Source organism: Camelus dromedarius, chromosome Y, assembly GCF_036321535.1.
Source record: "Camelus dromedarius isolate mCamDro1 chromosome Y, mCamDro1.pat, whole genome shotgun sequence".
Classification (NCBI taxonomy): Eukaryota; Metazoa; Chordata; class Mammalia; order Artiodactyla; family Camelidae; genus Camelus; species Camelus dromedarius.
Window position 1 is genome coordinate 13,242,063 of NC_087473.1, and position 25,520 is coordinate 13,267,582.

A 25,520-nucleotide genomic window follows, 5' to 3' on the forward strand; every position below is an offset into this window, starting at 1 on the left:
TGGCGCACAACAGGCAGCACGCCCCGCCCTTTCTCCCCGGCGCCTCCCCGCTGGCCACCAGCCAGCCTGCGGCCCTTTCCAGGGCCGTCCGGGTGGAGCCAGGTCGCTAAGGGATGCGCCTGGACATTCAGGGAAGACTGGGAGAACCAGCCCAGGAGAGGGACGGGACGCGACCCGGGAGCCCACCTCCTCAGCGTCTGGAGGCCTTGGCCATGCGGCCGGGGGCGGACGGAGGGGCCCAGCTGATCCCAAACGCGGAGGCAGTCGGACGAGGCCCCAGGGAGGGCCGAAGCCAGGAAGTGCCGACGCACATGAGGGTGCCTGAGGAGGCCCGCTCCTTTCTCGGACACCCCTGGGACGTTCACCGAAAGCTGAAAGCTTCGGTGCTCTGCGCGTGCGCCTGGGTCCTCCGGGCCCCTGGCTCACCCTCGCGCCCGCTCCCTGGGCGGCCTGGGGTCGCCCCGCTCCCAGGCTTCTCTCAGCCTGCCTCTCCCCGATTGGGAAAGGGTCCGGGAAACACTCTTCACCAACACCCCCAGCCCCCCGGGCTCCTCAGGGACGTGTCCCCCTCTCAGTTACCTCTCCCGGCGCCTTGCTCCCTCGGGTAGCAGCGCAGGGGGTTGGGCCACAGGTCCTCGCCGATGATCTGGCAGAGGGAACGGGCAGGTCGGGACAGGGCCCACACCCCTTCCCCGAGCAGCTGGCCACCGCCGACGTCGCCATTTCCGACCAGGCCCCGAGGGACCCCCACCTCAGCAATCCCGTTAGACCCGGGGCACTTGTGGCCTGACAACCAGTTGAGGAAGTGAAGACTGACGGTGTCCTGCCTGCGGCTGGGGGCTCCCCGTTCGTAATCCCAGAACCACTGGACTGGAGTGGAACTATACGCCCTATAGCCTAGAGGAAGAGTGGGGATACGGGGAGGGATCGCCCTGGCCCAGCGTCCAAGGCCTCCGGGGCACACCCCGCCCCGCCCCGCCCCGCCCCGCTCCGCTCCCTTCCCCCATCCCGGGACAGCCCACCTACCTGCGAAGCTAAGGTGATACTCCTTAAGGATCACTTGGTTGCACAAGTAGGGCTTGCTCCGGAAAAAGAACATCAGTCTGCAGCGGTACTCGGGGCGGCCCAGTTCCTGCGCCTGCCACGCCCAACAGCAGGAGAAGAGTGAACTCTCGTCCCGGCCACCTGAGCTGGCCTGCCCGGCAGGGATGAACCACTTCCCCTTCCGCTCTCCCGCTGCTCACACCCAGCCCTCGGGGACACCCGGCCCCCTCCGCCCCGCATCCCCCATCCCCCACCCCCCACCCCCCACCGTGGCCTCCGTCTGCCCGGCCTGACCTGCAGCTGGATCATGTAGCTCCGCACACCTTCGTCTCGGTCACTGATCAAGGCCGACAGCTGGGGATGATTCACAATCTTCAGTAGGTCAAGGAGCCTTCACGTGTTACGGCTGGAAGAGCCACAGCCAACACAGCCAGGCTGGGGCGAAAGGAAGAGACCAGACAGGCGATCTGCCGGGACTCCGGGCGCGCACTGCTGCCCACCCCATCGCCCCACACCTCCGACCTCCTCGGCCCCTGCCCTGCCGTCTCACACGCACGTGGAGGCGGGGTTCCGGCCTTCCCGTGCATCTTGGGCTGTCCGCACCCCCTCGGGGAGCGCCTGTTCCCCGATCGTCCCCGACCTCTAGCTGGCCTGCGTGTGCTGGGTGCAGGCTTGTCACCGCGGGCGGAGTCGGGATGTGCTCTGCCCCCGTGGACCCATGCCTCCTCTGAGTAGGGGACGCCCCAGGGGTGCTGACAGGAAGCCCCGGGCCTCTGAGCCGCCCTCTGCGGTGAGAGGAGTCTGTCTGTATGGCTAAGTCTGCAGCTCCGGGGGACTCACAGGGTGCAACGGGGAGGGCACGTGCTTCTGCCTGCACGAGAAGGCCCGGTGGAGGCCGGGCTCGGAGCCCACCCGAGGGCGTGTCTGGGGTCCCGTAGTCTTGCCCGGGACGGGGGCCTCTTGCAGCTCACACCTGGCCGCGGACGACCTGGGTCCTTGGCACGGACGTGGCGGCAACATATCCACAGCCTCTGGCTGACTGGGATGGGTCCTGCACGCCCACCGGTCTCCTGGGATTTCCCCCGGAGACTGCACACTTCCACTCTCTGCTCTGTGGGGAAGGTGCTGGGGGCTCTGCGCGTGCTTTTCACTGTTGCCGTGTGCCCCATGACCCCAGGAAGGCTTCCCCTGCAGGCCCCACGCCAGAAGGTTCCACCCAAATTTGGCGCTCCCACGCCTGCACGTTTGGCCTTTGGCCCTCAGCGCCCTCATGCTGTGCCCTTGCAGGCCTCCATGCCTCCACTCTCAGGCCTCTTCCCTTGGCCTTGGCGCCCGCCTTCCTCGCTTCCTCCTGCCCCTTGTTCCGCCGCTCCCAGTCCTCCTCTTCTTTCTCCTCCTGCTTCCCCTCCCCACCCTGCCCTGCGCCCCCGCACCCAGACCCCCGGCCCTGGCCCCGGCCCCAGTCCGTTGCCGCCTCCCCTCCTCCTCCCCCTGTCCCAACCTCCTTCTCGCCCTGTTCCCCCTCCTCGGCCCCCTCCTGCCCTCCAGCAGCAGCCAGCCCCAAGCAGCAGCAGCAGCAACAGCAGCAGCAGCAGCAACAGCAGCAGCAGCAGCAGCAGCAGCAGCAGCAGTAGCAGCAGCAGCAAGTATACAGGTTTGGCCCAGAAGCCGGGGATGTCCTGGATGATGGCTTTTCTTCGATCCAAACGAGGCTCCCGCCTCCGTCGGATCCTGCGCTTGAGCCGCAAGTAGGCCCCGCTGGCTTGGGCGTTCACAGCGCTCTGCTCTAACTGAAGGGCACCCAGCGCCTCCAGCGGGCTCAGAGAGGTCGGGGGTCCGCTCCCTGGCTCTGCGCGCCCCTGCTTCCGGGGCTTCTCTTCCCGCTCCTTGGCCTGCACCTCCTCCTCCTCCTCCTCCTCCCGCGGCTCCTGCTCCTCCTGCTCCTCCTCCGCCACCACCTCCTCCATGTCGTCCGACAGCAGCGCCAACGCCTCCCCCATGCCCACAACCTCCGCCTCTGTCGATGCAGCTGCTGCCGCTGCCGCCGCCACTCACTCCCGCACGGCCTCCACCCTCAGGCTGCTGGCCTCCTCGCACCTGCCACCCGCTAGTGCCTGCTCTGTTCCCAGCCCTGCCATGGCAGCGGGAGGCCCGCGGGCCCCTGCCTCCTGAAGGCCCCCTCCCACAGCTAAGGCCACCCAGGATTCCTGGGGAGCCCCGCCTTCCCCGGGCCCCCGCCTCACTGGCCCTGTGGCCCTGGCCCTGAGCTGCGAGCCGCAGCTGCCAATGCCGAGGAAGAAGGAGCGGGAGGTGGAGGCGTAGCACGCGGCCGGAGGAGCCGGCCGAGCGGCCGAGGTCCCCGCGCGCAGGCGCTGCCGCTGGCGCTCCGCGCTTGGGTCTTCCAGGGCTCGCTGCCGCCCGGACCCGGCGGCCTGCTGTGCGGCCCCCTGGCAGCTGGGGCGCATGGGCATGGCCTCGTACCCCATCCCCGCCACGCCCCACGAGGCCCGTGGGAATTTGCAGCTTGGCTGGAAGGAGGCCCGAGTCGAGTCGGGCCCAGGCCGCTCGCCCCACCTCCCGACCAATCGGGGAGCGGCCAGTGGGCGTCACCCTGCAAGGCCCCGCCCCCCGGCCGGGAACCCGGCCGGCCGCCTGGCCTCCGCAGCCCCAGCTTTCAGCCCAGCTCCCTGCCCAGCTTCCAGGGGGCACCTGGGCCGCGCGCTGCCTCCAGGGAGGCCTCCGGCCTTGCATCTCTCTGGCACTGCCCGGCGGCCCGCTGACACCTCTTCGGTTTCTGTCACCTCCCACCACGTGCCCCCCACCTCCCCACCCCACCCCCAACCCCACCCCCGACCACCTGTCACTCCGGTTTCACGCGGCCCCTTCACCCCCTGGGAAATCTGCTAAGCTCCAGAGGGAAAGACAGCCCGGGTACTTTGCTTCCAGCCAGTGTCTGTCAGAGTTGAACTGCTCTGCTCTAGGGGACAAAAGCCATGCAGCAGCGTGTTCTCTTTGTCTTCGCTCTCTCTCCCTGTCTCCCCCTTGCTGTGACTCTCCCGCGTCTCTCTCTGTGTGTCTCTGCGCCTCTCTGCGTGTGGCCGTGCGTGTGTGGGTGGGTGTGCGTGTGAGTGTCTCCGCTTCCGCTCTCTCCCTCCCTCCCTCGCCCCCTCCCCTCCCGTTCCCGGGATCTCTGTTAGCTCCCACAGACACATAATGGCTTTCAGAAAGCTACCCTGCCCGGAAATAGAAGACCTCTCCGCCCGGGCCAGCGGAACCCCACAGTCTGGACGTGGGCGTGTCCACACCATTGCACGACGGCCCTTCCTGTGCTAGAGAGGCCAGGCCGTGCCTTTCTCCCAGCCAGCAAAGGTGACCGGCATCCGTCGCCGCCGGGATCGCCCGACACTGCGCAAGACGAAGCCCTGGCCAGCCTGTGCCGAGAGAGACAGGCAGAGGGACGACGCGGTTTGCCGGCACGCTGGACCCACCCCCCCCCCACCCTCCACCCCGCCCCGAACAGTGGTGTTTGGCAGCCCAGACAGTAAGGTGTTTAGGACGCCACCCGGGTCGGCGGCCACCGCACGGCACGCCTTCAGCGCCGCAGACGGAAGGAAGTGACTTCTGCCCGCAGTGTGAACGCCCTTGGAGGTGGTTCCGCTCTCGCCCAGCCTCCAGATGAGCACCCGTCCCAGCCTTCGCCTTCACTGCAGCCTTTCTCGCCGACAAAGCCAGTGTGTGCCACTTGCTAATGCAGCGCTGCTGGTCGGCCTCCCGAACCTTACCAAACAAGCAAGGCAAGGTGTTTCCTGTCGGCCTACTCGGAGGGAGGACAGGACGCGTGTGCCGCCGCCAAGGAGCTCAAGGTTCAAAGGCGGTTGTCGCTCTGGGGGCGGGGGCGGGGGCGGGGGGCCCTGGTCTTCCGCACGCGGCAAGCAATCTGCCCTATCCTATTTCCTGCGTCCTTCGCACCTTCCCTGTCTCTCCAGAAAGCACGGGACTTCCCCACTGCCTCTTCTGGCAGCCCGGTGATTCCAGCTGGCCCAGAGTCGACGTCCGTTTCGAAAGCCTGTCACGTTTTCAGGGTCCGTGCACGCACGCCTGCCTTCGAGCCCCACTCTCAGGCCTCCTCACCAGACACGCACACGCACACGCACACGCACGAGCGGAGGCACACCTGCACGCGTGCAGACCTATACGTCTACACGCTGCCCGCCGTCTGTGTTTCCAGGAGAAAGGATTTTTTACCTGCGCCCCTCTCGCCCCGCTCCCGCAGCCCGTCGTGTGAGTCCTTGTTCTCTCCCCGGATATTGCTGCCTTCCGCCCGCCTGGGTTGGCTTCTCTCCCAGCTGCCTTTGACTGCCGGACCGCGGGAAGCACACAGGCACGACGTCATTTCCCTTGGTCCTCTCTCACCAAGCGGAGAGGAATCTCAAGCTGTCTGGGGCCTAGCCGTCTTGGAGCTCACCTGTCCCTTCCTGCCGATGTCCCGGGCGCTCCAGTGCCCCCAGTGAGCTTCCCAGCGAGATGCTCGTGCCCTCCTTTGCTCTGCACGAGCACGTGTCTGCCCTGAACTGCCTTCTTGTTGCCTCTCACACGGCCTTCGGAGGCCCCTGGCAGCCAGGGCTCTTTGCAAGAGCTGTCTTCCTGTAGCACAAGAGGGCCAAGTGTAAGCTGTCTTGCCGAAGCGTCCCACACAAGGTCCTTAAGAATGTGGGGATCACCGCCTGTCTGAAGGAAGAAGCCAGTGAAGCCGAGCAGGGAAGGGTCAGGTGGCCGCCCTTCCCGTCCTGCCGTCTGCCGCAGAGCCTGCCGCGACACACACGGGCAGGCGCGCACTCACTCACAGACACGCACGCTCGCACGCACACTCACGCGCAGAGCCACCTCGGGAATCTTGCAGGCCCTGGGACCAGAGATCGTGCCTCCCTGGGGCGGAAGGCAGCATGCCTTTTCGTGTGCCCGGAGCCCTGGCTACCACTCAGGGGCCTCAGGGGCTTTGTAAATGTCAGGGCTACCGTTCGGCCTCTCTGGATCCTTCTCTGCTGGCCACGCCCACGGCTCAGGTATCCCTCGTGGCCTACACGTCCCTCAGGCCACACGCTCCAGGTCACGGGTGGGCCAGGCCACATCCAAGGGGCCGACTTAAGACGGGCGGTGACCCGTCGGCGCCCCCTGGCCCAGACCTCTCGCGGGTCGCCTGTGACAAGAGCGGAGGACGGGCCGCAGCATCACAGGCCAGAGACGTGCAAGGCGCCAGCCGCACACGGACGTGCGTGCATGTGAGGCGTGATGGAGGGCAGGGAGCCGGGGCACCTGACAGGGGGGCTCCCGGCCACAGTCAGACAAACAGACACAGATGCATCCGCGGCAAGAGGGGAGCAAGACGGGCAAGGCCCACCCAGAAACTGCCTTTCCACGCAGGACACCAGCAAGCCCCTGGCCAACGTCCGTACGCCCGACCCGTCCTGCGACAGTGGGAGCCTGCCCGTGCGCACTTCCATCGATGAGGGAGACCAGCGCCGGACATGTCGTCGCGCCTGGGACTGCCCGGGTGCCCTGGTACCCGCAGGGGCGGCACGGAGGATGTGGGTCCTCCACCGTGGGACAACACCTGAAGGTAAGGGCCCGAGTGAAATGCCCCAGCAGGCATGGCCAGTTCCCACGTCCGTCTGAGCTTTGTCCGAGCCCCAGGAAGAATCCCACTTAAGCCGCGTCGCGTCCTCCAGGTTGGACCGCAAGGCCCGGCCACGGCACCCGAGCCTACGGGGGCCGGCTGCCTGTAAGCCTTCCTCCCCTACCCGTTGCCGGCTCGACACGTTCCCCGCCTCCACTGCAGGGCAGGCCGGACCCGACCCCAGCCGTGGCGCCTACGGGCGCTTGGGGCGGCAAAGGTCGAGCGAGCCTTGTGAGAACCCTGCCCAATCATTCCTCGAGTCTCTCCCCTTTGGCAGGTCCTTCTCAAGAGCCCTGGCCAGGCCTAGAGGCCTGAGGGGCCGCGGCCCTGCGGGGCGCCCACCACGGCCGCCTCAGCCCTCCCTCTGGGCCCCAGCCGCAGGGTCCCTGCAACGCAGCTGCCCTCGTGCCTTCAGAGCAGGGGAACCTAGGCACTGACCTGGGGAAGGGGCGAGGACAGCAGCAGCCCGAGCGGGACAAGAGGGGACCTCTGCCACCCTACGATTGTACACGGAGGCTCTCCGGCCTTCGGGTCCCCAAACCCGACAGGCCGCAGCTGGTAGCGGACAGCCGGTGCCGCTGGGAGGCCAGGGAGGGCTGGGATCCATGAACCTCCCACCGCAACCCTCCACGACCGTGAAACGTTCTGCTGGGGCAGTCGGTCAAGCACACCCCCAAAGTGCGGCAAAGCAGGGGCGCTGTGGGGTGTCGTCGGGGACAGAGATGCTCACCACGCGGCCAAACTGCAAGGGACCAGGAGGGAGAGAGGGGGCACGCACCGCGCTCTCCCAGGCCCGGCTGTCCCACAGACGGTGCCTAGCTTTGTGCGGGGACCTCAGGTGTCTCCGGAAAGCGGCTGTCCCCTCGGGAAGGACCCCGCCGGGTGCTGGCCACCGACTGCCCTCCCCATCCCGTCTCGTCCCGCCCCCCACCCCAGACCTGCCCACTCGCCACCCCCCCAACACACACAGCCCCCCACCGCCTGCCGCCATCCCTCCCACAGGCCCCTTGCCCAAGATCTGTCTGCACCAGGACTGTCCCCTTCCGGTGGCCTGATGCCCAGGCAGCTCGGGGCTGTGTGTTGGAGGGATGTGTGGCTGGCAGTTCCCTGACCAGGACAGAGCCGCAGGGACTGTGTCCCGAGGAGAAGCGTGAGTTACTCTGAACGTTCGGGCCCCTTAGCTAGCCAGCGCAGACTCGGGTAGAAGCTTTCGGCCTACGTGTCACACAGCCTGAAGAGCGGCACAGCCCGCCACGGCGCAACGCCGGCGTGGGAGAGAGGGGAGGCGGCACACTGCCGGTCTGGGGCGGCGCGGGCCCTGCGGCCCCGCCCCCTGACCTTCGCCCCTCGGACTGTTGCGCCCCACGAGGAGACCCCAGGGAAAGGAAGGCGCTCACGCCCCGGGAGGCCTTTCCAGCAGGGGGAAGGGGCTCCTGTCTGCCACTTCCTCTCCTCCCCAAGACCCCGGAGCCTGAAAGCCAGCAATCTCGCTGCTGCCCCAGCCCCCGGAGGCGCCGGTCTTTTCCGCTCCCGCCCAGCCCCCGCCCGCAAACAGCCCGGCACCCTTGCCCGCCTGCTCCCCTGCTCCCTCACCCGCACAGCCTCACGCGCCGGCACGGGGCCACAGCCGCAGCTCACGCCCGCCTTTCCCTCACACTTGCTTGGACCCCTGCGCCGCCCCACCCAGCCAGGGCTGAGCGGGGTCATGCCCGGAAGGATTCCACACTCACAGCCTGCCTCCTGGGGCGCCTGGGGGTGAACAGGGACCCTCGGCTTAAGAAGTCGCCCGTCTGGCGTGGGGCCGACGGCTGGCGCACACCCCAGACGGAGGGGGCTGAGTGAGGCTCCGCGAGCAGAGTGAACACTGAACCCAAGCCACAGCGGGCCACGAGGCCCCTACCCGCCAGCACCGGTCCCCGTCTCCTTCCCCGGCCCACGCAACAGGTCCCCAGCGCACCAGCCTGTCTCTTTCGTTGCTTCCTGCTCCGAGACCCTGCCCTGTTCGGAGGCAACCTGGCCTCCCCGGAGCAGCAGCCGAGTCCTGCCCTTCCCACGTCCTCCACTTCCTCAGGACCGCCTCTCTGCCACACACGGGCAGCCGGTTCAAAAGCCCCACCGGACTGGGCCGGAACATCGCCAATCGGCGACCCGCGAACAATCACACAGGACGGGAGCAAGACAGGAGCACTCGTTAGCTTGTTGATGTCTCTCTCGGCCTCATTCCGGGTACGTGCTGCCCACCCTCTGCAACCTCCACTGGCGATCCTTTCCTCGTTCCTCTCCGTTGCCCCAGACCCCGGCCGCCGGCCTCCCGCGTCTGCACGCGCCTCCGGGCTCTCCTTCTACTCGGCCGAACTCGCCTGCTCCGTCGCCTTCACCGCCAGCTCTGCAGGACCACCGACGCGTGAGAAAGCCTGCTCGCGGGCACGCGTGCACAGAACGACACGGACACGCTCGGGAACAACACAAGGCGTAGCTGAAGCGGCCTGTGTCCAACAGACAACCGGAGAGATGGCGCACAACAGGCAGCACGCCCCGCCCTTTCTCCCCGGCGCCTCCCCGCTGGCCACCAGCCAGCCTGCGGCCCTTTCCAGGGCCGTCCGGGTGGAGCCAGGTCGCTAAGGGATGCGCCTGGACATTCAGGGAAGACTGGGAGAACCAGCCCAGGAGAGGGACGGGACGCGACCCGGGAGCCCACCTCCTCAGCGTCTGGAGGCCTTGGCCATGCGGCCGGGGGCGGACGGAGGGGCCCAGCTGATCCCAAACGCGGAGGCAGTCGGACGAGGCCCCAGGGAGGGCCGAAGCCAGGAAGTGCCGACGCACATGAGGGTGCCTGAGGAGGCCCGCTCCTTTCTCGGACACCCCTGGGACGTTCACCGAAAGCTGAAAGCTTCGGTGCTCTGCGCGTGCGCCTGGGTCCTCCGGGCCCCTGGCTCACCCTCGCGCCCGCTCCCTGGGCGGCCTGGGGTCGCCCCGCTCCCAGGCTTCTCTCAGCCTGCCTCTCCCCGATTGGGAAAGGGTCCGGGAAACACTCTTCACCAACACCCCCAGCCCCCCGGGCTCCTCAGGGACGTGTCCCCCTCTCAGTTACCTCTCCCGGCGCCTTGCTCCCTCGGGTAGCAGCGCAGGGGGTTGGGCCACAGGTCCTCGCCGATGATCTGGCAGAGGGAACGGGCAGGTCGGGACAGGGCCCACACCCCTTCCCCGAGCAGCTGGCCACCGCCGACGTCGCCATTTCCGACCAGGCCCCGAGGGACCCCCACCTCAGCAATCCCGTTAGACCCGGGGCACTTGTGGCCTGACAACCAGTTGAGGAAGTGAAGACTGACGGTGTCCTGCCTGCGGCTGGGGGCTCCCCGTTCGTAATCCCAGAACCACTGGACTGGAGTGGAACTATACGCCCTATAGCCTAGAGGAAGAGTGGGGATACGGGGAGGGATCGCCCTGGCCCAGCGTCCAAGGCCTCCGGGGCACACCCCGCCCCGCCCCGCCCCGCCCCGCTCCCTTCCCCCATCCCGGGACAGCCCACCTACCTGCGAAGCTAAGGTGATACTCCTTAAGGATCACTTGGTTGCACAAGTAGGGCTTGCTCCGGAAAAAGAACATCAGTCTGCAGCGGTACTCGGGGCGGCCCAGTTCCTGCGCCTGCCACGCCCAACAGCAGGAGAAGAGTGAACTCTCGTCCCGGCCACCTGAGCTGGCCTGCCCGGCAGGGATGAACCACTTCCCCTTCCGCTCTCCCGCTGCTCACACCCAGCCCTCGGGGACACCCGGCCCCCTCCGCCCCGCATCCCCCATCCCCCACCCCCCACCCCCCACCGTGGCCTCCGTCTGCCCGGCCTGACCTCCAGCTGGATCATGTAGCTCCGCACACCTTCGTCTCGGTCACTGATCAAGGCCGACAGCTGGGGATGATTCACAATCTTCAGTAGGTCAAGGAGCCTTCACGTGTTACGGCTGGAAGAGCCACAGCCAACACAGCCAGGCTGGGGCGAAAGGAAGAGACCAGACAGGCGATCTGCCGGGACTCCGGGCGCGCACTGCTGCCCACCCCATCGCCCCACACCTCCGACCTCCTCGGCCCCTGCCCTGCCGTCTCACACGCACGTGGAGGCGGGGTTCCGGCCTTCCCGTGCATCTTGGGCTGTCCGCACCCCCTCGGGGAGCGCCTGTTCCCTCGATCGTCCCCGACATTCCAGCTGGCCTGCGTGTGCTGGGTGCAGGCTTGTCACCGCGGGCGGAGTCGGGATGTGCTCTGCCCCCGTGGACCCATGCCTCCTCTGAGTAGGGGACGCCCCAGGGGTGCTGACAGGAAGCCCCGGGCCTCTGAGCCGCCCTCTGCGGTGAGAGGAGTCTGTCTGTATGGCTAAGTCTGCAGCTCCGGGGGACTCACAGGGTGCAACGGGGAGGGCACGTGCTTCTGCCTGCACGAGAAGGCCCGGTGGAGGCCGGGCTCGGAGCCCACCCGAGGGCGTGTCTGGGGTCCCGTAGTCTTGCCCGGGACGGGGGCCTCTTGCAGCTCACACCTGGCCGCGGACGACCTGGGTCCTTGGCACGGACGTGGCGGCAACATATCCACAGCCTCTGGCTGACTGGGATGGGTCCTGCACGCCCACCGGTCTCCTGGGATTTCCCCCGGAGACTGCACACTTCCACTCTCTGCTCTGTGGGGAAGGTGCTGGGGGCTCTGCGCGTGCTTTCCACTGTTGCCGTGTGCCCCATGACCCCAGGAAGGCTTCCCCTGCAGGCCCCACGCCAGAAGGTTCCACCCAAATTTGGCGCTCCCACGCCTGCACGTTTGGCCTTTGGCCCTCAGCGCCCTCATGCTGTGCCCTTGCAGGCCTCCATGCCTCCACTCTCAGGCCTCTTCCCTTGGCCTTGGCGCCCGCCTTCCTCGCTTCCTCCTGCCCCTTGTTCCGCCGCTCCCAGTCCTCCTCTTCTTTCTCCTCCTGCTTCCCCTCCCCACCCTGCCCTGCGCCCCCGCACCCAGACCCCCGGCCCTGGCCCCGGCCCCAGTCCGTTGCCGCCTCCCCTCCTCCTCCCCCTGTCCCAACCTCCTTCTCGCCCTGTTCCCCCTCCTCGGCCCCCTCCTGCCCTCCAGCAGCAGCCAGCCCCAAGCAGCAGCAGCAGCAACAGCAGCAGCAGCAGCAACAGCAGCAGCAGCAGCAGCAGCAGCAGCAGCAGCAGTAGCAGCAGCAGCAAGTATACAGGTTTGGCCCAGAAGCCGGGGATGTCCTGGATGATGGCTTTTCTTCGATCCAAACGAGGCTCCCGCCTCCGTCGGATCCTGCGCTTGAGCCGCAAGTAGGCCCCGCTGGCTTGGGCGTTCACAGCGCTCTGCTCTAACTGAAGGGCCCCCAGCGCCTCCAGCGGGCTCAGAGAGGTCGGGGGTCCGCTCCCTGGCTCTGCGCGCCCCTGCTTCCGGGGCTTCTCTTCCCGCTCCTTGGCCTGCACCTCCTCCTCCTCCTCCTCCTCCCGCGGCTCCTGCTCCTCCTGCTCCTCCTCCGCCACCACCTCCTCCATGTCGTCCGCCAGCAGCGCCAACGCCTCCCCCATGCCCACAACCTCCGCCTCTGTCGATGCAGCTGCTGCCGCTGCCGCCGCCGCTCACTCCCGCACGGCCTCCACCCTCAGGCTGCTGGCCTCCTCGCACCTGCCACCCGCTAGTGCCTGCTCTGTTCCCAGCCCTGCCATGGCAGCGGGAGGCCCGCGGGCCCCTGCCTCCTGAAGGCCCCCTCCCACAGCTAAGGCCACCCAGGATTCCTGGGGAGCCCCGCCTTCCCCGGGCCCCCGCCTCACTGGCCCTGTGGCCCTGGCCCTGAGCTGCGAGCCGCAGCTGCCAATGCCGAGGAACAAGGAGCGGGAGGTGGAGGCGTAGCACGTGGCCGGAGGAGCCGGCCGAGCGGCCGAGGTCCCCGCGCGCAGGCGCTGCCGCTGGCGCTGGCGCTGGCGCTCCGCGCTTGGGTCTTCCAGGGCTCGCTGCCGCCCGGACCCGGCGGCCTGCTGTGCGGCCCCCTGGCAGCTGGGGCGCATGGGCATGGCCTCGTACCCCATCCCCGCCACGCCCCACGAGGCCCGTGGGAATTTGCAGCTTGGCTGGAAGGAGGCCCGAGTCGAGTCGGGCCCAGGCCGCTCGCCCCACCTCCCGACCAATCGGGGAGCGGCCAGTGGGCGTCACCCTGCAAGGCCCCGCCCCCCGGCCGGGAACCCGGCCGGCCGCCTGGCCTCCGCAGCCCCAGCTTTCAGCCCAGCTCCCTGCCCAGCTTCCAGGGGGCACCTGGGCCGCGCGCTGCCTCCAGGGAGGCCTCCGGCCTTGCATCTCTCTGGCACTGCCCGGCGGCCCGCTGACACCTCTTCGGTTTCTGTCACCTCCCACCACGTGCCCCCCACCTCCCCACCCCACCCCCAACCCCACCCCCGACCACCTGTCACTCCGGTTTCACGCGGCCCCTTCACCCCCTGGGAAATCTGCTAAGCTCCAGAGGGAAAGACAGCCCGGGTACTTTGCTTCCAGCCAGTGTCTGTCAGAGTTGAACTGCTCTGCTCTAGGGGACAAAAGCCATGCAGCAGCGTGTTCTCTTTGTCTTCGCTCTCTCTCCCTGTCTCCCCCTTGCTGTGACTCTCCCGCGTCTCTCTCTGTGTGTCTCTGCGCCTCTCTGCGTGTGGCCGTGCGTGTGTGGGTGGGTGTGCGTGTGAGTGTCTCCGCTTCCGCTCTCTCCCTCCCTCCCTCGCCCCCTCCCCTCCCGTTCCCGGGATCTCTGTTAGCTCCCACAGACACATAATGGCTTTCAGAAAGCTACCCTGCCCGGAAATAGAAGACCTCTCCGCCCGGGCCAGCGGAACCCCACAGTCTGGACGTGGGCGTGTCCACACCATTGCACGACGGCCCTTCCTGTGCTAGAGAGGCCAGGCCGTGCCTTTCTCCCAGCCAGCAAAGGTGACCGGCATCCGTCGCCGCCGGGATCGCCCGACACTGCGCAAGACGAAGCCCTGGCCAGCCTGTGCAGAGAGAGACAGGCAGAGGGACGACGCGGTTTGCCGGCACGCTGGACCCACCCCCCCCCCACCCTCCACCCCGCCCCGAACAGTGGTGTTTGGCAGCCCAGACAGTAAGGTGTTTAGGACGCCACCCGGGTCGGCGGCCACCGCACGGCACGCCTTCAGCGCCGCAGACGGAAGGAAGTGACTTCTGCCCGCAGTGTGAACGCCCTTGGAGGTGGTTCCGCTCTCGCCCAGCCTCCAGATGAGCACCCGTCCCAGCCTTCGCCTTCACTGCAGCCTTTCTCGCCGACAAAGCCAGTGTGTGCCACTTGCTAATGCAGCGCTGCTGGTCGGCCTCCCGAACCTTACCAAACAAGCAAGGCAAGGTGTTTCCTGTCGGCCTACTCGGAGGGAGGACAGGACGCGTGTGCCGCCGCCAAGGAGCTCAAGGTTCAAAGGCGGTTGTCGCTCTGGGGGCGGGGGCGGGGGCGGGGGGCCCTGGTCTTCCGCACGCGGCAAGCAATCTGCCCTATCCTATTTCCTGCGTCCTTCGCACCTTCCCTGTCTCTCCAGAAAGCACGGGACTTCCCCACTGCCTCTTCTGGCAGCCCGGTGATTCCAGCTGGCCCAGAGTCGACGTCCGTTTCGAAAGCCTGTCACGTTTTCAGGGTCCGTGCACGCACGCCTGCCTTCGAGCCCCACTCTCAGGCCTCCTCACCAGACACGCACACGCACACGCACACGCACGAGCGGAGGCACACCTGCACGCGTGCAGACCTATACGTCTACACGCTGCCCGCCGTCTGTGTTTCCAGGAGAAAGGATTTTTTACCTGCGCCCCTCTCGCCCCGCTCCCGCAGCCCGTCGTGTGAGTCCTTGTTCTCTCCCCGGATATTGCTGCCTTCCGCCCGCCTGGGTTGGCTTCTCTCCCAGCTGCCTTTGACTGCCGGACCGCGGGAAGCACACAGGCACGACGTCATTTCCCTTGGTCCTCTCTCACCAAGCGGAGAGGAATCTCAAGCTGTCTGGGGCCTAGCCGTCTTGGAGCTCACCTGTCCCTTCCTGCCGATGTCCCGGGCGCTCCAGTGCCCCCAGTGAGCTTCCCAGCGAGATGCTCGTGCCCTCCTTTGCTCTGCACGAGCACGTGTCTGCCCTGAACTGCCTTCTTGTTGCCTCTCACACGGCCTTCGGAGGCCCCTGGCAGCCAGGGCTCTTTGCAAGAGCTGTCTTCCTGTAGCACAAGAGGGCCAAGTGTAAGCTGTCTTGCCGAAGCGTCCCACACAAGGTCCTTAAGAATGTGGGGATCACCGCCTGTCTGAAGGAAGAAGCCAGTGAAGCCGAGCAGGGAAGGGTCAGGTGGCCGCCCTTCCCGTCCTGCCGTCTGCCGCAGAGCCTGCCGCGACACACACGGGCAGGCGCGCACTCACTCACAGACACGCACGCTCGCACGCACACTCACGCGCAGAGCCACCTCGGGAATCTTGCAGGCCCTGGGACCAGAGATCGTGCCTCCCTGGGGCGGAAGGCAGCATGCCTTTTCGTGTGCCCGGAGCCCTGGCTACCACTCAGGGGCCTCAGGGGCTTTGTAAATGTCAGGGCTACCGTTCGGCCTCTCTGGATCCTTCTCTGCTGGCCACGCCCACGGCTCAGGTATCCCTCGTGGCCTACACGTCCCTCAGGCCACACGCTCCAGGTCACGGGTGGGCCAGGCCACATCCAAGGGGCCGACTTAAGACGGGCGGTGACCCGTCGGCGCCCCCTGGCCCAGACCTCTCGCGGGTCGCCTGTGACAAGAGCGGAGGACGGGCCGCAGCATCACAGGCCAGAGACGTGCAAGGCGCCAGCCGCACACGGACGTGCGTGCATGTGAGGCGTGATGGAGGGCAGGGAGCCGGGGCACCTGACAGGGGGGCTCCCGGCCACAGTCAGACAAACAGACACAGATGCATCCGCGGCAAGAGGGGAGCAAGACGGGCAAGGCCCACCCAGAAACTGCCTTTCCACGCAGGACACCAGCAAGCCCCTGGCCAACGTCCGTACGCCCGACCCGTCCTGCGACAGTGGGAGCCTGCCCGTGCGCACTTCCATCGATGAGGGAGACCAGCGCCGGACATGTCGTCGCGCCTGGGACTGCCCGGGTGCCCTGGTACCCGCAGGGGCGGCACGGAGGATGTGGGTCCTCCACCGTGGGACAACACCTGAAGGTAAGGGCCCGAGTGAAATGCCCCAGCAGGCATGGCCAGTTCCCACGTCCGTCTGAGCTTTGTCCGAGCCCCAGGAAGAATCCCACTTAAGCCGCGTCGCGTCCTCCAGGTTGGACCGCAAGGCCCGGCCACGGCACCCGAGCCTACGGGGGCCGGCTGCCTGTAAGCCTTCCTCCCCTACCCGTTGCCGGCTCGACACGTTCCCCGCCTCCACTGCAGGGCAGGCCGGACCCGACCCCAGCCGTGGCGCCTACGGGCGCTTGGGGCGGCAAAGGTCGAGCGAGCCTTGTGAGAACCCTGCCCAATCATTCCTCGAGTCTCTCCCCTTTGGCAGGTCCTTCTCAAGAGCCCTGGCCAGGCCTAGAGGCCTGAGGGGCCGCGGCCCTGCGGGGCGCCCACCACGGCCGCCTCAGCCCTCCCTCTGGGCCCCAGCCGCAGGGTCCCTGCAACGCAGCTGCCCTCGTGCCTTCAGAGCAGGGGAACCTAGGCACTGACCTGGGGAAGGGGCGAGGACAGCAGCAGCCCGAGCGGGACAAGAGGGGACCTCTGCCACCCTACGATTGTACACGGAGGCTCTCCGGCCTTCGGGTCCCCAAACCCGACAGGCCGCAGCTGGTAGCGGACAGCCGGTGCCGCTGGGAGGCCAGGGAGGGCTGGGATCCATGAACCTCCCACCGCAACCCTCCACGACCGTGAAACGTTCTGCTGGGGCAGTCGGTCAAGCACACCCCCAAAGTGCGGCAAAGCAGGGGCGCTGTGGGGTGTCGTCGGGGACAGAGATGCTCACCACGTGGCCAAACTGCAAGGGACCGGGAGGGAGAGAGGGGGCACGCACCGCGCTCTCCCAGGCCCGGCTGTCCCACAGACGGTGCCTAGCTTTGTGCGGGGACCTCAGGTGTCTCCGGAAAGCGGCTGTCCCCTCGGGAAGGACCCCGCCGGGTGCTGGCCACCGACTGCCCTCCCCATCCCGTCTCGTCCCGCCCCCCACCCCAGACCTGCCCACTCGCCACCCCCCCAACACACACAGCCCCCCACCGCCTGCCGCCATCCCTCCCACAGGCCCCTTGCCCAAGATCTGTCTGCACCAGGACTGTCCCCTTCCGGTGGCCTGATGCCCAGGCAGCTCGGGGCTGTGTGTTGGAGGGATGTGTGGCTGGCAGTTCCCTGACCAGGACAGAGCCGCAGGGACTGTGTCCCGAGGAGAAGCGTGAGTTACTCTGAACGTTCGGGCCCCTTAGCTAGCCAGCGCAGACTCGGGTAGAAGCTTTCGGCCTACGTGTCACACAGCCTGAAGAGCGGCACAGCCCGCCACGGCGCAACGCCGGCGTGGGAGAGAGGGGAGGCGGCACACTGCCGGTCTGGGGCGGCGCGGGCCCTGCGGCCCCGCCCCCTGACCTTCGCCCCTCGGACTGTTGCGCCCCACGAGGAGACCCCAGGGAAAGGAAGGCGCTCACGCCCCGGGAGGCCTTTCCAGCAGGGGGAAGGGGCTCCTGTCTGCCACTTCCTCTCCTCCCCAAGACCCCGGAGCCTGAAAGCCAGCAATCTCGCTGCTGCCCCAGCCCCCGGAGGCGCCGGTCTTTTCCGCTCCCGCCCAGCCCCCGCCCGCAAACAGCCCGGCACCCTTGCCCGCCTGCTCCCCTGCTCCCTCACCCGCACAGCCTCACGTGCCGGCACGGGGCCACAGCCGCAGCTCACGCCCGCCTTTCCCTCACACTTGCTTGGACCCCTGCACCGCCCCACCCAGCCAGGGCTGAGCGGGGTCATGCCCGGAAGGATTCCACACTCACAGCCTGCCTCCTGGGGCGCCTGGGGGTGAACAGGGACCCTCGGCTTAAGAAGTCGCCCGTCTGGCGTGGGGCCGACGGCTGGCGCACACCCCAGACGGAGGGGGCTGAGTGAGGCTCCGCGAGCAGAGTGAACACTGAACCCAAGCCACAGCGGGCCACGAGGCCCCTACCCGCCAGCACCGGTCCCCGTCTCCTTCCCCGGCCCACACAACAGGTCCCCAGCGCACCAGCCTGTCTCTTTCGTTGCTTCCTGCTCCGAGACCCTGCCCTGTTCGGAGGCAACCTGGCCTCCCCGGAGCAGCAGCCGAGTCCTGCCCTTCCCACGTCCTCCACTTCCTCAGGACCGCCTCTCTGCCACACACGGGCAGCCGGTTCAAAAGCCCCACCGGACTGGGCCGGAACATCGCCAATCGGCGACCCGCGAACAATCACACAGGACGGGAGCAAGACAGGAGCACTCGTTAGCTTGTTGATGTCTCTCTCGGCCTCATTCCGGGTACGTGCTGCCCACCCTCTGCAACCTCCACTGGCGATCCTTTCCTCGTTCCTCTCCGTTGCCCCAGACCCCGGCCGCCGGCCTCCCGCGTCTGCACGCGCCTCCGGGCTCTCCTTCTACTCGGCCGAACTCGCCTGCTCCGTCGCCTTCACCGCCAGCTCTGCAGGACCACCGACGCGTGAGAAAGCCTGCTCGCGGGCACGCGTGCACAGAACGACACGGACACGCTCGGGAACAACACAAGGCGTAGCTGAAGCGGCCTGTGTCCAACAGACAACCGGAGAGATGGCGCACAACAGGCAGCACGCCCCGCCCTTTCTCCCCGGCGCCTCCCCGCTGGCCACCAGCCAGCCTGCGGCCCTTTCCAGGGCCGTCCGGGTGGAGCCAGGTCGCTAAGGGATGCGCCTGGACATTCAGGGAAGACTGGGAGAACCAGCCCAGGAGAGGGACGGGACGCGACCCGGGAGCCCACCTCCTCAGCGTCTGGAGGCCTTGGCCATGCGGCCGGGGGCGGACGGAGGGGCCCAGCTGATCCCAAACGCGGAGGCAGTCGGACGAGGCCCCAGGGAGGGCCGAAGCCAGGAAGTGCCGACGCACATGAGGGTGCCTGAGGCGGCCCGCTCCTTTCTCGGACACCCCTGGGACGTTCACCGAAAGCTGAAAGCTTCGGTGCTCTGCGCGTGCGCCTGGGTCCTCCGGGCCCCTGGCTCACCCTCGCGCCCGCTCCCTGGGCGGCCTGGGGTCGCCCCGCTCCCAGGCTTCTCTCAGCCTGCCTCTCCCCGATTGGGAAAGGGTCCGGGAAACACTCTTCACCAACACCCCCAGCCCCCCGGGCTCCTCAGGGACGTGTCCCCCTCTCAGTTACCTCTCCCGGCGCCTTGCTCCCTCGGGTAGCAGCGCAGGGGGTTGGGCCACAGGTCCTCGCCGATGATCTGGCAGAGGGAACGGGCAGGTCGGGACAGGGCCCACACCCCTTCCCCGAGCAGCTGGCCACCGCCGACGTCGCCATTTCCGACCAGGCTCCGAGGGACCCCCACCTCAGCAATCCCGTTAGACCCGGGGCACTTGTGGCCTGACAACCAGTTGAGGAAGTGAAGGCTGACGGTGTCCTGCCTGCGGCTGGGGGCTCCCCGTTCGTAATCCCAGAACCACTGGACTGGAGTGGAACTATACGCCCTATAGCCTAGAGGAAGAGTGGGGATACGGGGAGGGATCGCCCTGGCCCAGCGTCCAAGGCCTCCGGGGCACACCCCGCCCCGCCCCGCCCCGCTCCGCTCCCTTCCCCCATCCCGGGACAGCCCACCTACCTGCGAAGCTAAGGTGATACTCCTTAAGGATCACTTGGTTGCACAAGTAGGGCTTGCTCCGGAAAAAGAACATCAGTCTGCAGCGGTACTCGGGGCGGCCCAGTTCCTGCGCCTGCCACGCCCAACAGCAGGAGAAGAGTGAACTCTCGTCCCGGCCACCTGAGCTGGCCTGCCCGGCAGGGATGAACCACTTCCCCTTCCGCTCTCCCGCTGCTCACACCCAGCCCTCGGGGACACCCGGCCCCCTCCGCCCCGCATCCCCCATCCCCCACCCCCCACCCCCCACCGTGGCCTCCGTCTGCCCGGCCTGACCTCCAGCTGGATCATGTAGCTCCGCACACCTTCGTCTCGGTCACTGATCAAGGCCGACAGCTGGGGATGATTCACAATCTTCAGTAGGTCAAGGAGCCTTCACGTGTTACGGCTGGAAGAGCCACAGCCAACACAGCCAGGCTGGGGCGAAAGGAAGAGACCAGACAGGCGATCTGCCGGGACTCCGGGCGCGCACTGCTGCCCACCCCATCGCCCCACACCTCCGACCTCCTCGGCCCCTGCCCTGCCGTCTCACACGCACGTGGAGGCGGGGTTCCGGCCTTCCCGTGCATCTTGGGCTGTCCGCACCCCCTCGGGGAGCGCCTGTTCCCTCGATCGTCCCCGACATTCCAGCTGGCCTGCGTGTGCTGGGTGCAGGCTTGTCACCGCGGGCGGAGTCGGGATGTGCTCTGCCCCCGTGGACCCATGCCTCCTCTGAGTAGGGGACGCCCCAGGGGTGCTGACAGGAAGCCCCGGGCCTCTGAGCCGCCCTCTGCGGTGAGAGGAGTCTGTCTGTATGGCTAAGTCTGCAGCTCCGGGGGACTCACAGGGTGCAACGGGGAGGGCACGTGCTTCTGCCTGCACGAGAAGGCCCGGTGGAGGCCGGGCTCGGAGCCCACCCGAGGGCGTGTCTGGGGTCCCGTAGTCTTGCCCGGGACGGGGGCCTCTTGCAGCTCACACCTGGCCGCGGACGACCTGGGTCCTTGGCACGGACGTGGCGGCAACATATCCACAGCCTCTGGCTGACTGGGATGGGTCCTGCACGCCCACCGGTCTCCTGGGATTTCCCCCGGAGACTGCACACTTCCACTCTCTGCTCTGTGGGGAAGGTGCTGGGGGCTCTGCGCGTGCTTTCCACTGTTGCCGTGTGCCCCATGACCCCAGGAAGGCTTCCCCTGCAGGCCCCACGCCAGAAGGTTCCACCCAAATTTGGCGCTCCCACGCCTGCACGTTTGGCCTTTGGCCCTCAGCGCCCTCATGCTGTGCCCTTGCAGGCCTCCATGCCTCCACTCTCAGGCCTCTTCCCTTGGCCTTGGCGCCCGCCTTCCTCGCTTCCTCCTGCCCCTTGTTCCGCCGCTCCCAGTCCTCCTCTTCTTTCTCCTCCTGCTTCCCCTCCCCACCCTGCCCTGCGCCCCCGCACCCAGACCCCCGGCCCTGGCCCCGGCCCCAGTCCGTTGCCGCCTCCCCTCCTCCTCCCCCTGTCCCAACCTCCTTCTCGCCCTGTTCCCCCTCCTCGGCCCCCTCCTGCCCTCCAGCAGCAGCCAGCCCCAAGCAGCAGCAGCAGCAACAGCAGCAGCAGCAGCAACAGCAGCAGCAGCAGCAGCAGCAGCAGCAGCAGCAGCAGCAGCAGCAGCAGCAGCAGCAAGTATACAGGTTTGGCCCAGAAGCCGGGGATGTCCTGGATGATGGCTTTTCTTCGATCCAAACGAGGCTCCCGCCTCCGTCGGATCCTGCGCTTGAGCCGCAAGTAGGCCCCGCTGGCTTGGGCGTTCACAGCGCTCTGCTCTAACTGAAGGGCCCCCAGCGCCTCCAGCGGGCTCAGGGAGGTCGGGGGTCCGCTCCCTGGCTCTGCGCGCCCCTGCTTCCGGGGCTTCTCTTCCCGCTCCTTGGCCTGCACCTCCTCCTCCTCCTCCTCCTCCCGCGGCTCCTGCTCCTCCTGCTCCTCCTCCGCCACCACCTCCTCCATGTCGTCCGCCAGCAGCGCCAACGCCTCCCCCATGCCCACAACCTCCGCCTCTGTCGATGCAGCTGCTGCCGCTGCCGCCGCCGCTCACTCCCGCACGGCCTCCACCCTCAGGCTGCTGGCCTCCTCGCACCTGCCACCCGCTAGTGCCTGCTCTGTTCCCAGCCCTGCCATGGCAGCGGGAGGCCCGCGGGCCCCTGCCTCCTGAAGGCCCCCTCCCACAGCTAAGGCCACCCAGGATTCCTGGGGAGCCCCGCCTTCCCCGGGCCCCCGCCTCACTGGCCCTGTGGCCCTGGCCCTGAGCTGCGAGCCGCAGCTGCCAATGCCGAGGAACAAGGAGCGGGAGGTGGAGGCGTAGCACGTGGCCGGAGGAGCCGGCCGAGCGGCCGAGGTCCCCGCGCGCAGGCGCTGGCGCTGGCGCTCCGCGCTTGGGTCTTCCAGGGCTCGCTGCCGCCCGGACCCGGCGGCCTGCTGTGCGGCCCCCTGGCAGCTGGGGCGCATGGGCATGGCCTCGTACCCCATCCCCGCCACGCCCCACGAGGCCCGTGGGAATTTGCAGCTTGGCTGGAAGGAGGCCCGAGTCGAGTCGGGCCCAGGCCGCTCGCCCCACCTCCCGACCAATCGGGGAGCGGCCAGTGGGCGTCACCCTGCAAGGCCCCGCCCCCCGGCCGGGAACCCGGCCGGCCGCCTGGCCTCCGCAGCCCCAGCTTTCAGCCCAGCTCCCTGCCCAGCTTCCAGGGGGCACCTGGGCCGCGCGCTGCCTCCAGGGAGGCCTCCGGCCTTGCATCTCTCTGGCACTGCCCGGCGGCCCGCTGACACCTCTTCGGTTTCTGTCACCTCCCACCACGTGCCCCCCACCTCCCCACCCCACCCCCAACCCCACCCCCGACCACCTGTCACTCCGGTTTCACGCGGCCCCTTCACCCCCTGGGAAATCTGCTAAGCTCCAGAGGGAAAGACAGCCCGGGTACTTTGCTTCCAGCCAGTGTCTGTCAGAGTTGAACTGCTCTGCTCTAGGGGACAAAAGCCATGCAGCAGCGTGTTCTCTTTGTCTTCGCTCTCTCTCCCTGTCTCCCCCTTGCTGTGACTCTCCCGCGTCTCTCTCTGTGTGTCTCTGCGCCTCTCTGCGTGTGGCCGTGCGTGTGTGGGTGGGTGTGCGTGTGAGTGTCTCCGCTTCCGCTCTCTCCCTCCCTCCCTCGCCCCCTCCCCTCCCGTTCCCGGGATCTCTGTTAGCTCCCACAGACACATAATGGCTTTCAGAAAGCTACCCTGCCCGGAAATAGAAGACCTCTCCGCCCGGGCCAGCGGAACCCCACAGTCTGGACGTGGGCGTGTCCACACCATTGCACGAAGGCCCTTCCTGTGCTAGAGAGGCCAGGCCGTGCCTTTCTCCCAGCCAGCAAAGGTGACCGGCATCCGTCGCCGCCGGGATCGCCCGACACTGCGCAAGACGAAGCCCTGGCCAGCCTGTGCAGAGAGAGACAGGCAGAGGGACGACGCGGTTTGCCGGCACGCTGGACCCACCCCCCCCCCACCCTCCACCCCGCCCCGAACAGTGGTGTTTGGCAGCCCAGACAGTAAGGTGTTTAGGACGCCACCCGGGTCGGCGGCCACCGCACGGCACGCCTTCAGCGCCGCAGACGGAAGGAAGTGACTTCTGCCCGCAGTGTGAACGCCCTTGGAGGTGGTTCCGCTCTCGCCCAGCCTCCAGATGAGCACCCGTCCCAGCCTTCGCCTTCACTGCAGCCTTTCTCGCCGACAAAGCCAGTGTGTGCCACTTGCTAATGCAGCGCTGCTGGTCGGCCTCCCGAACCTTACCAAACAAGCAAGGCAAGGTGTTTCCTGTCGGCCTACTCGGAGGGAGGACAGGACGCGTGTGCCGCCGCCAAGGAGCTCAAGGTTCAAAGGCGGTTGTCGCTCTGGGGGCGGGGGCGGGGGCGGGGGGCCCTGGTCTTCCGCACGCGGCAAGCAATCTGCCCTATCCTATTTCCTGCGTCCTTCGCACCTTCCCTGTCTCTCCAGAAAGCACGGGACTTCCCCACTGCCTCTTCTGGCAGCCCGGTGATTCCAGCTGGCCCAGAGTCGACGTCCGTTTCGAAAGCCTGTCACGTTTTCAGGGTCCGTGCACGCACGCCTGCCTTCGAGCCCCACTCTCAGGCCTCCTCACCAGACACGCACACGCACACGCACACGCACGAGCGGAGGCACACCTGCACGCGTGCAGACCTATACGTCTACACGCTGCCCGCCGTCTGTGTTTCCAGGAGAAAGGATTTTTTACCTGCGCCCCTCTCGCCCCGCTCCCGCAGCCCGTCGTGTGAGTCCTTGTTCTCTCCCCGGATATTGCTGCCTTCCGCCCGCCTGGGTTGGCTTCTCTCCCAGCTGCCTTTGACTGCCGGACCGCGGGAAGCACACAGGCACGACGTCATTTCCCTTGGTCCTCTCTCACCAAGCGGAGAGGAATCTCAAGCTGTCTGGGGCCTAGCCGTCTTGGAGCTCACCTGTCCCTTCCTGCCGATGTCCCGGGCGCTCCAGTGCCCCCAGTGAGCTTCCCAGCGAGATGCTCGTGCCCTCCTTTGCTCTGCACGAGCACGTGTCTGCCCTGAACTGCCTTCTTGTTGCCTCTCACACGGCCTTCGGAGGCCCCTGGCAGCCAGGGCTCTTTGCAAGAGCTGTCTTCCTGTAGCACAAGAGGGCCAAGTGTAAGCTGTCTTGCCGAAGCGTCCCACACAAGGTCCTTAAGAATGTGGGGATCACCGCCTGTCTGAAGGAAGAAGCCAGTGAAGCCGAGCAGGGAAGGGTCAGGTGGCCGCCCTTCCCGTCCTGCCGTCTGCCGCAGAGCCTGCCGCGACACACACGGGCAGGCGCGCACTCACTCACAGACACGCACGCTCGCACGCACACTCACGCGCAGAGCCACCTCGGGAATCTTGCAGGCCCTGGGACCAGAGATCGTGCCTCCCTGGGGCGGAAGGCAGCATGCCTTTTCGTGTGCCCGGAGCCCTGGCTACCACTCAGGGGCCTCAGGGGCTTTGTAAATGTCAGGGCTACCGTTCGGCCTCTCTGGATCCTTCTCTGCTGGCCACGCCCACGGCTCAGGTATCCCTCGTGGCCTACACGTCCCTCAGGCCACACGCTCCAGGTCACGGGTGGGCCAGGCCACATCCAAGGGGCCGACTTAAGACGGGCGGTGACCCGTCGGCGCCCCCTGGCCCAGACCTCTCGCGGGTCGCCTGTGACAAGAGCGGAGGACGGGCCGCAGCATCACAGGCCAGAGACGTGCAAGGCGCCAGCCGCACACGGACGTGCGTGCATGTGAGGCGTGATGGAGGGCAGGGAGCCGGGGCACCTGACAGGGGGGCTCCCGGCCACAGTCAGACAAACAGACACAGATGCATCCGCGGCAAGAGGGGAGCAAGACGGGCAAGGCCCACCCAGAAACTGCCTTTCCACGCAGGACACCAGCAAGCCCCTGGCCAACGTCCGTACGCCCGACCCGTCCTGCGACAGTGGGAGCCTGCCCGTGCGCACTTCCATCGATGAGGGAGACCAGCGCCGGACATGTCGTCGCGCCTGGGACTGCCCGGGTGCCCTGGTACCCGCAGGGGCGGCACGGAGGATGTGGGTCCTCCACCGTGGGACAACACCTGAAGGTAAGGGCCCGAGTGAAATGCCCCAGCAGGCATGGCCAGTTCCCACGTCCGTCTGAGCTTTGTCCGAGCCCCAGGAAGAATCCCACTTAAGCCGCGTCGCGTCCTCCAGGTTGGACCGCAAGGCCCGGCCACGGCACCCGAGCCTACGGGGGCCGGCTGCCTGTAAGCCTTCCTCCCCTACCCGTTGCCGGCTCGACACGTTCCCCGCCTCCACTGCAGGGCAGGCCGGACCCGACCCCAGCCGTGGCGCCTACGGGCGCTTGGGGCGGCAAAGGTCGAGCGAGCCTTGTGAGAACCCTGCCCAATCATTCCTCGAGTCTCTCCCCTTTGGCAGGTCCTTCTCAAGAGCCCTGGCCAGGCCTAGAGGCCTGAGGGGCC

The 25,520-nt window shown here is 67.6% G+C and overlaps 3 protein-coding genes across 3 annotated transcripts; all 3 read right to left on the reverse strand.

Moving 5' to 3' along the window:
• Window positions 1-571: 571 nt before the first annotated feature.
• LOC135320368 (uncharacterized) lies at window positions 572-3,664 on the reverse strand. The gene is made up of 5 exons (XM_064483450.1): window positions 2,626-3,664; window positions 1,885-2,032; window positions 1,339-1,398; window positions 1,027-1,138; window positions 572-897 (listed from the first exon to the last, which is right to left on the reverse strand). The coding sequence occupies exons 1-5, from the start codon at window positions 3,042-3,044 to the stop codon at window positions 572-574; spliced, it is 1,065 nt and encodes a 354-aa protein (XP_064339520.1). The 5' UTR covers window positions 3,045-3,664.
• Window positions 3,665-9,801: 6,137 nt separating this feature from the next.
• On the reverse strand, window positions 9,802-12,316 carry LOC135320369 (uncharacterized). The gene is made up of 5 exons (XM_064483451.1): window positions 11,853-12,316; window positions 11,112-11,259; window positions 10,564-10,623; window positions 10,252-10,363; window positions 9,802-10,127 (listed from the first exon to the last, which is right to left on the reverse strand). Exons 1-5 carry the CDS (start codon window positions 12,272-12,274, stop codon window positions 9,802-9,804), a joined length of 1,068 nt encoding a protein of 355 aa, XP_064339521.1. The 5' UTR covers window positions 12,275-12,316.
• A 6,727-nt stretch (window positions 12,317-19,043) lies between these two features.
• On the reverse strand, window positions 19,044-21,567 carry LOC135320370 (uncharacterized). The gene is made up of 5 exons (XM_064483452.1): window positions 21,113-21,567; window positions 20,354-20,501; window positions 19,806-19,865; window positions 19,494-19,605; window positions 19,044-19,369 (listed from the first exon to the last, which is right to left on the reverse strand). Exons 1-5 carry the CDS (start codon window positions 21,523-21,525, stop codon window positions 19,044-19,046), a joined length of 1,059 nt encoding a protein of 352 aa, XP_064339522.1. The 5' UTR covers window positions 21,526-21,567.
• Between the last annotated feature and the right edge of the window lie 3,953 nt (window positions 21,568-25,520).

What these genes read in the sequence shown, in the direction of transcription:
- LOC135320368 (XM_064483450.1), bottom strand. Translation starts at nt 3,044, where the DNA reads ATGGGGGAGGCGTTGGCGCTGCTGTCGGACGACATGGAGGAGGTGGTG. An exon ending in CTGTTGCTGCTGCTGCTGCT is followed by an intron (nt 2,033 to 2,625) that starts GTTGCTGCTGCT and finishes CCAAGGACCCAG; the next exon opens with GTCGTCCGCGGCCAGGTGTG. An exon ending in TGCCCTCCCCGTTGCACCCT is followed by an intron (nt 1,399 to 1,884) that starts GTGAGTCCCCCG and finishes AATCATCCCCAG; the next exon opens with CTGTCGGCCTTGATCAGTGA.
- LOC135320369 (XM_064483451.1), bottom strand. Translation starts at nt 12,274, where the DNA reads ATGGGGGAGGCGTTGGCGCTGCTGGCGGACGACATGGAGGAGGTGGTG. An exon ending in CTGTTGCTGCTGCTGCTGCT is followed by an intron (nt 11,260 to 11,852) that starts GTTGCTGCTGCT and finishes CCAAGGACCCAG; the next exon opens with GTCGTCCGCGGCCAGGTGTG. An exon ending in TGCCCTCCCCGTTGCACCCT is followed by an intron (nt 10,624 to 11,111) that starts GTGAGTCCCCCG and finishes AATCATCCCCAG; the next exon opens with CTGTCGGCCTTGATCAGTGA.
- LOC135320370 (XM_064483452.1), bottom strand. Translation starts at nt 21,525, where the DNA reads ATGGGGGAGGCGTTGGCGCTGCTGGCGGACGACATGGAGGAGGTGGTG. An exon ending in CTGCTGCTGCTGCTGCTGCT is followed by an intron (nt 20,502 to 21,112) that starts GTTGCTGCTGCT and finishes CCAAGGACCCAG; the next exon opens with GTCGTCCGCGGCCAGGTGTG. An exon ending in GCTACATGATCCAGCTGGAG is followed by an intron (nt 19,606 to 19,805) that starts GTCAGGCCGGGC and finishes TGGGCGTGGCAG; the next exon opens with GCGCAGGAACTGGGCCGCCC.